General features: G+C 37.4%; 1 protein-coding gene across 2 annotated transcripts; it reads left to right on the top strand.

Annotated features, from left to right (window-relative positions):
• LOC148771058 (putative late blight resistance protein homolog R1A-3) lies at window positions 1–3,726 on the top strand. 2 transcript variants are annotated; one of them, XM_088816788.1, is made up of 3 exons: window positions 1–2,865; window positions 3,031–3,081; window positions 3,277–3,726. In XM_088816788.1, the coding sequence occupies exons 1-3, from the start codon at window positions 199–201 to the stop codon at window positions 3,547–3,549; spliced, it is 2,991 nt and encodes a 996-aa protein (XP_088672914.1). In that variant the 5' UTR covers window positions 1–198; the 3' UTR covers window positions 3,550–3,726. The 2 variants fall into 2 exon arrangements, with proteins under 2 accessions (XP_088672914.1, XP_088672913.1); XM_088816787.1 differs by having other exon boundaries at window positions 3,031–3,126.
• Window positions 3,727–9,196: the final 5,470 nt, after the last annotated feature.

The following is a 9,196-nucleotide window of genomic DNA, read 5'->3' as shown; positions in this document are numbered from 1 at the left end:
AGAAAAAAAAAAAAAAAAAAAAAAAAACAGGCAAATAAGCTTGCCGACAAACCCAGTCAATGTATATTGACTTTGAGTTATAAAGAAGTGGTGGTGATTCATAACACATAAGAGCCACATATCCCACAATTTTGGTCTTCAACTCTTTTTCTTGTTACACAGGTTTGAGCTGTTGGTGAATTATCCGGAGAGAGAGAGATGGCTGCAGCTTATGCAGCTTTAGTTTCTCTCACTCACACTCTTGATCAGATCCTCCTCCACCCACCTCCCACCCTTCACATCAATTTTGACAGAAAACAGATTCAATCTCTACGAGATAAGGCCGAGTACATTTTGGAAGATTTTTTCAAAAATTATACAAGTAGTGGAGGCAACAAAGAGATGGAAGGCTTGGAGACGATGATCGGTGATGCAGCATATGCAGCAGAATATATTGTTGAGTTCAATGTGATGAACCAAATTCTTGGAAGATCTTCAGCCGATAGAGAAGAAAGCTCCAATTTCTTGTTTGAAGCTGTAGAAATTTCAATACAAGAGTTCCTTTTCATTGAGAAAAAGTTGGTGAAATTGAAGAAAGATATGCAACGACCTAATAACTACTACTTAACAACAACAAAAGCTAGTTCTTCTTCTTCATCAAGGCCTCTTCTTCCGGCCGGTGGCAAAAACAACATGGTGGGATTCGATGACCACATGGTTGAAATCATGGGCGCTCTCTCCACCAACGAATCTAATCTTCGGATCATCTCTATTGTAGGAATGGGAGGCATAGGTAAGACTACCCTTGCCACTAATGTTTTTAACAATCCCTTTATTGTGGAGCACTTTCAGCTACGTGCTTGGTTTACGGTATCCCAGGAATATACTTACAAGAAGATTCTCCTAGGCCTTTTGCATCAGATCAACAATACATATCGAAATGCACATGAGATCGATGATGATGATGATGATTATGCAATAGGAGACAGACTGCACAAAACTCTATTTGGGAGGAAGTATTTGATAGTAATGGATGACATGTGGGATATCAAAGCATGTGATATGGTAAAAAGGTTCCTTCCTGATAATAATAATGGAAGTCGAATCTTGGTAACTACTAGGCTGATGAAGTTGGCTGTAGATATTGGATCTTGTAGCCCTTATCAACTGAATCTTCTAGAAAAATCACAGAGCTGGGATTTACTCCGTGAAAAGATATTTGCAGAAGAACGTTGCCCCGATGAATTGGAGGGAACTGGAAAAAGTATTGCGACAAAATGCAGAGGACTTCCATTAGCCCTTGTTGTGATTGCTGGGGTTCTTGCAAAGTCCAAGACGGAAGAACATTGGGTGTCAATTGAAAAAGATGTAACTTCAGCAGTAAACAATCAAGATGATGAGTCCTGCATGAAGATACTATTGTTGAGCTATAATAACTTGCCTATACATCTAAAGCCTTGTTTCCTTTACTTTGCCGTGTTTCCTGAAGATCATATCATCATAGCGGAAAGGCTGGTCAGGTTGTGGGTTGCTGAAGGATTTATTAGGCAGTGTGGGCATAAAAGCTTAGAAGAAATTGGAAAGGAGTACTTGGAGGATCTTATTGATCGAAATCTCATTTTGGTCGATTGGCGGTTAGATACGGGAGAAGTGACATACTGCAACATTCATGATGTTTTAAGTAACCTATGCAGGAGAGAAGCTCAGAAAGACAATTTTATTCTCTCGTTCGCTAGAAAGCTTTATAACCCCGATATTTTAACTTTCATGAAGATCACACCACGTCTCAGCATTAATGGCGGAAAGTGGAAAGGGACGAAACATAAGCCATATACATCACAGATACCTACACGGTCTTTGTTATGCTTCTCTAAAGGGGCTTCAACTGATTACACGGCTCGTCGGTTTCCATTACTACGAGTATTGGATGTAGTTGATATATATCCCAAAGATGAGATTCTACAGCTAATTAACTCAAGGTATGTTTCTTGCATGTGTCCGATGATGTCGATGTCGTCTTCAATATCCCGACTTTGGAGCCTACAAACATTAGTTGTTGATGGAGAGTTGATTCTGCCAGGTGAGATATGGCAGATGTCCCAACTTCGACATGTTGTGGCCAACTCTATTATCTTGCCCGATCCTCCGCCTCCAGATAATGTCCAGAAAATCATACTTCTTGAAAATTTACAAACACTTTCAAGAGTCGCAGATTTTGAATGCACTGAAGCGGTAATTAATAGAATCCCAAATGTGAAGAAGTTGGAAATTGTTTGTGGGACAACTGGATCTAATTGTTTAAGGAATCTTGGACTTCTCCATAAACTCGAACAACTTTACCTGGAATTAATTACTGGTACTCGTTGCTGTGGAGAAATTGTCTTCCCAAGTTCACTTAAAGGGTTGATATTAAGTGAATGCAAGATTCCTTGGGAAGATATGTCAGTTGTTGGTTCTTTGCCCAACCTTCAAGTTCTCGAGTTGCGCAAAAATGCTGCTATAGGGAAAAAGTGGATTCCAAAAGAAGGGGAGTTCACTCGACTGAAGTTCCTATGGATTCACAAGCGTGAATTGGAGATATGGGAAGCAGACAATACACATTTCCCATGTCTAGAGGAGCTACATCTTGGATGCTTAAACCTCAAGAAGATCCCTTCGGATTTTGCCGAAATATTACCACTTCAAGTAATTGACTTACTTCACTATAGCAGCAATGACCTTTGGGAATCTGCAAATGAAATATCAGAGCGACGAAAGAACCTAGATTACGATGCTCTTTATGTTCAAAGTTTTACATTTGGAGTGCTCAAAATTTTGGTGAAGAGAGGTATTAATCTTGCTGTTGGTGGTGGAGATCCTTATGTTGTTATCACGATGGGCGATCAGGTTTCGTGTTCCTACTTTTGATGTTTTTTTTTGTTCATTAATGTTATTTTCACCCTCTTCATAATATTCTTTTAGATAAAAAGGATAACAAATTTGCATTAAATATTTTGTCATCCGAATTTTCAAAAACAAATTTGAAATTTAGTACAAATCTTTATGATGCAGAGTGTGGAGACTCGTGTTGTGACAAATGATGTTCATCCTATATGGGATGAGGTACTCACAATTTACGTTTTCGATTCTAGCCGTCCAGTTTCTCTGGTGAGATTCTCTAATTTAAGATAAAAATAAATTTGGCAACTAGTTTTGCAATATTTATTTCACCCCATTTTTCTTTGTAGATCCAAAATCTGTAGTTTCAAATATGTTATGTGTATATGCTGATTCATAGTTTGTGTATAATGGTTGTAGACAGTGCGAGACCACAACAAGTTGAGCAACATGGATAACAAGATGGGTAATGCAGTGATTGATATTAAACCATTATTAGAAGCCGGTTGGGTGCATCAAAATGGCCTTCCAAACGGTACAACAATCACAAGAATATTGCCTTCAAGCTCCAATTGCCTGTCTAAAGAAAGTTCCATTGTCTGGGAAAATGGGAGAGTAATACAGGACATGTGCTTGAGATTGGAAAATGCCGAATGTGGCCAAGTCGAACTTCAACTCTGGTGGATTGATTAAATAGAATCTGGTGAAATTGAACTTCGGTCGAGTGGTTGAAGTTCCTACTTCCACTAATTTAAGGGTGTGGTTGGATCAAATTAAACATTGAGTAAAATAATGAAATTGCAATGTAAAATAATTTATACGTTTAACGAAATCATATATTTAAATGGAAATTTTGTTTTTTGTGTAGTTTCGGACATGTATAGTAATTTTTTTAATTCAGAGGAGGTATAGAAGAAGAATAAATAAATGTAACATCAATTTGATTAATAAAATCGAAATGGCTAGTCCAAATAATTGGAGAAGAATGTAGTAGAAGGTGACTCGTTGGAGGTTATATTGCCACAGTTAGTGAATCTTAAAATTCCGAAACTCCATACATATGACTATCATAGAGGATATCGAGCGGGCGAGTGAGTGGTTTGAGCATTTTTGGACACATCACGTTTCAGGGGAGGCCAAATAAGTAGCTCATGAAGTAACAACTTTGTCGAAGACGGATAATTTATCTATTTAAGTGATCTATGTAGGAGAGAAGCTCAGAAAGATAATTTTATAGTCCCTTCAAAACTGGTAACCACAATGCTTCACCTTCGGAATTAATGGTGGCCAATGGAAAGATATGACACTAACGCCATCTATTCGGTCTTTCTTAACCTTCTTTTCTGCGAATTTGTCTACTTATACTGCTCGTCGGTCTCCGTTACTACGGGTATTGGATGTGGTTGATAGATATGTCTCTTGCACGGGTTTGATCTTTATGTCGTCGTTTATATTATCCCGACTTTGGAGCCTACAAACCTTAGTTGTTGGTGGAGAGTTGACTCTACCTATTGAGATGTGGCAGATCCTCCTTCACGTGGTGAAAAAATCACAGTTCTTGAAAATCTAAAAACACATTCAATAGTCAAAGATTTCGAATGTCCTAAAGAGGTAACTAAACGAATCCTGAATCTGAAAAAGTTGGGAATTGTTTGTCCTGCAATTGGATCTTATTGTTTAAGCAATCTCGTCTTTCTCCATAAACTTGAATCACTTAGTCTCGCATTTGTTGGTACGCTTGGTCTTTCCAAGTTCACTTAAAAAGTTGGCCTTCTGAATGCAAGAGAAGATATGTCCATTGTTGGTTCATTACCAAATCTTGAAGTTCTCAAACTGCGGTCGAATTCCGCTGTAGGGCAAAAGTGGATTTCAAATGAAGGGGAATTCGCTCGACTCAAGTGCTTGTTGATTCATGAGTGTGAGTTGGAGATTTGGGAATCAGACAATACACATTTCCCATGTCTTGAGCAAATACATCTCGGAATCGTGAGACTGAATGAGTTCCCTTCAGATTTTGCTGAAATATTACCGCTTCAAGTGATCGACTTACACCGCTGCGAAAATTCCCTTTTGACATCGGCACAGGAAGTATCAGAGCAACGAGAGAACCTAGGATACGATGCTCTTCAAATTCGAGCTTTAATGCCTGGACTGCTCAAAATTTATGTGCAGAGAGGTATCAATCTTGCTGGTCGCAATCACCCCAAGAGAAATCCTTATGTTGCTGTCAGAATATCCAAACAGGTTTTGTGTTTTTACTAAAGATATTTGGTGTTCTTTCTCGTATGGGTTTTCGATCTTTTATGCTTTCCTTTTTTACAAAAACGAATTGCAATTTACTATATATAAATGATTGCGCTGCAGATTCTGAAGACTTGTGTTGTCAGAAAGACTGTTAATCCCGAATGGCATGACGATTTGACAGTTGCTGTTTTAGATCCTAGTCAAACAATTTATGTGGTCAGAGCCTCTTTCATTAACATAATAAATGATGTCACTTAATATGAGGGATTTGTTTTCTTATTTCTAGAAATAACTACTATATAACACAATATATTGTTTGGGGTATTTATGTCTATTTACTTAATATTTTTATTAACTAATATTATGTTTTTTGGTTAAGGGACCTACAACTATAATCATCTAATAAATTGGACTTCCACCTATATAGTTGGGATGAGGGGAGTCTAACTAATTATCCCATAAAAGTAAGGCCCTAGGAAGTTTTTTCCTCTTATTTGATAGTTAAATTGTAATTTATTTAATTAATTATTATTTTTTTATTTTATATCATCAAGTTTAATAATCCATTAATTATCCAGATTTTTTGTTCCCAAATCTACGTATTTTTCCCACTAAAATTATTATTTTACTTAATATTATTTTTATGGAAATATTATTTAATAATTTAGAAAATATTTAGTTCTTATCTTATAGTATTAATAAAAATAAGGGTTAATGGGTTATAACCCCCTCATTAGCAAAAATATTAGAACTAGGTACCAAGATTTCTTTTAATATGGTGCAACCCCCTCCATTTTACGTATCCCAATACTATCCGTACATTTTTCTTTTGAACTAGACCCCCCTCCCTTTAAATAAGACCGGTCAACTAATTCTCTCTCTCTCTCTCTCTCTCTCTCTCTCTCTCTCTCTCTCTCTCTCTCTCTCTCTCTCTCTCTCTCTCTCTTCTTTAATTATTTTAATCCTTTTAAATATATTTCGATCTTTTTTTACTTTTACCTTTTTTTTTTGGAAAGATCTACGAAATATTAGTAAACAACTAAATTAATGAATTTAACTACAGACTTTAGTAGTCAACTATAATATTCTACTAGTTTGCTATAAAATTGTGTCGGTCAACTACAAAATAGTGAAAGTTAACTATGAAAGTTTAATAGTTAGTTATATATTGTGATAGTTAACTACTAAATTATAGTAGTCAATAATCATTTATATACCATAATTTTAAGACCAAAACTCATCACCCTCAAATTATTCAACCATCGACAAGTAATTCCAACACTTTCACAATTACGTCCAAAGTCCCAAACGATCTCAACTATATTATTCTTCTAGTTTGCTATAAAATTGTGTCAGTCAACTACAAAATAGTGAAAGTTAACTATGAAATTTTAATAGTTAGCTATAAATTGTGATAGTTAACTACTAATTTATAGTAGTCAGTGGTCATTTCTGTACCATAATTTTATGACCAAAATTCACCACCGTAAAATTATTTATCCATCGGTAAGTAATTCCAACACTTTCACAATTACGCCTAAAGTCCCAAATAATCTCAATAGTCTGCAGCATATGGATACCTCCTAAAAAACAAATTTCCACAATACAATTATCACTAGCCGTAATTTTCGTTGAAAATTAGAACTGAGCCAATGAAATGAGCATAAGGATCCAAGACAATAATGCAAGACTCTAGTGGCGGAGATTTTTGAGTTAGAAAATCAGTGACGGGGGTGCGTTAAGAAAGAGCGGCGGCAGATGCTGCTTCGTCAGAAAACAGATCTGAATGTTTCATTGTTACTAGACTGGGTGAAACAATGGTAGCCATGAAGATGCGTCGGCTATGGATCCGTCAATTTTGGTAGAGAAGATATATAAGTCGATTTTAGTAGAGAAGAGAGAAAGAGCGAATGATTCGAGAGAAAGAAAAGAAAAGAGAAATAGAAAGAGACGTATCAGGGAAGAGAGAGAGGGAGAGAGAAAGTGAATGAGAGAAAGAGGAAAAAAAAGAAACGTAAAAAATATAAAAAGAGGGGGGAGGAGAGAGAAAGAAAGGGACAGTTGAGAAGAGAGAGAAATAGTAGGAGAAGAGAGAACAAAATTGGAATAATAAACACATGAGTGGGTCTCACAATTCCTACTGTTGATTTTAGATTTCTCTACAAATAGTGAATATTATAATGGGCATGGACTCTATTATTTTGTGTATTGAGGGGGTTATTCCTCATTTTCCCTAAAAATAATGTTGCTCCTGGTAAGTCCTAGGAAATTCTTCCAGCTCATTTGATAGTTACAATTGCCATTTATTTATTTAGTTTTGGTTTATTTCATTTATATAATCAAGTGTAATATATCCGTTAAGTACCTCATGTTTTGGCCTTACTATTAGAGTAGGTGACCAACAAGCCAACTTGTGGCTGTGGTCTTTCCATTTATTCTTCTAATAAATAATCATTTTTTGTATTAATGATAAAACACCTTGGCATTCTATATCTTTGTCCTTTGTTCAAACATAGATATATTCCTTACAGTTATTACAAGCACTTGTAATTGATCTTTTAGGATCGTGAGATATTTACTTAAGTATTATAACTGTTAAATGTGTTCCTAGTCGAAGGGTTACGCCACCAATGAGGATATCGGCATTTCCCATTAAGAGACTAGCACTTACTGTATGTGTATTGCGTCTCATCAGTAAACGGTATTGTGATATCGGCATGCATAAGTGGGTGCTCGTAAGTTGACGAGTTCACCGAATTCCCTCACCGTAGAAATATCTAAGTGGTTCTCAATAATCGAGTAGAGATATCTATGGTATAGTTGTACACCATTAGTCCTTAAGACCTAGACATCACCTTGACTTCACTAGAGGACCAGCTGTATCGTGACCTGTCCCTGAGTTCCATCAAGGACCGCCCCAAGGGCCAGTGTTCGTGCAGTCCGAAATCTAGTGGGAGGTCTGTGCATTGTAGTCGGGGATTCGATCGTTAGAATAGTCTTGGATGTCCTGTGTGTTCTGAAAGTTTGTAATCATTCTAAGTCTCTGGCCAGAGCTGACTAAGTGATGATTAGAGAATTCGATTCTCTAAGTCATGCACGTGACGATTACAACACTTGGAACGATCGCACCATCATCGAACATATAAAGAGGTCTCGATGAACCAATGCCTCTAGTTCGATCGGGACATATGTATCGAATGGACCGTACTATACGTTAACTATCTCTGAAGGTTCTTGCAGGCACTTCATTTGTATCTAGGGAATCATGACGCGTAGTTGCTAGACGCCAATCTTGATTCGTTGGGTGATTAAGGTGAAACGAGCTTCATCTTAATCGTAACCCTAAGGGACGAGTTTTTACCACAAAGGGTTGTGGGCCCACGGCTAGCTTACACCTGAACCATCGAGGGTCACACTGATAATCTTAAATCGAGTTATTTTTGTTGCACGACCCCTTGTAAAATGTTATTTATGTTGCACAGTGTGACCCTCGATGGTTCAGGTGTTCCTAGTCGAAGGGTTACGCCACTAATGAGGATATCGGCCTTTCCCATTAAGACTAGCACTTAGTGTATGTGTACTGCATCTCATCAGTAAACGGTATTGTGATATCGGCATGCATAAGTGGGTGCTCGTAATTTTACAAGGGGTCGTGCAACAAAAATAACTCGATTTAACATTATCAGTGTGACCCTCGATGGTTCAGGTGTAAGCTAGCCGTGGGCCCACAACCCTTTGTGGTAAAAACTCGTCCCTTAGGGTTACGATTAAGATGAAGCTCGTTTCACCTTAATCACCCAACGAATCAAGATTGGCGTCTAGCAACTACGCGCCATGATTCCCTAGATACAAATGAAGTGCCTGCAAGAACCTTCAGATATAGTTAACGTATAGTACGGTCCATTCGATACATATGTCCCGATCGAACTAGAGGCATTGGTTCATCGAGACCTCTTTATATGTTCGATGATGGTGCGATCGTTCCAAGTGTTGTAATCGTCACGTGCATGACTTAGAGAATCGAATTCTCTAATCATCACTTAGTCAGCTCTGGCCAGAGACTTAGAATGATTACAAACTTTCAGAACACACAGGA

The sequence above is a fragment of the Erythranthe guttata genome, chromosome 4 (assembly GCF_056151865.1).
Source record: "Erythranthe guttata isolate IM_541 chromosome 4, IM_541, whole genome shotgun sequence".
NCBI lineage: Eukaryota > Viridiplantae > Streptophyta > Magnoliopsida > Lamiales > Phrymaceae > Erythranthe > Erythranthe guttata.
The sequence above is the reverse complement of the archived record's forward strand: the minus strand, read 5'-3'. Positions and strand labels throughout refer to the sequence as shown.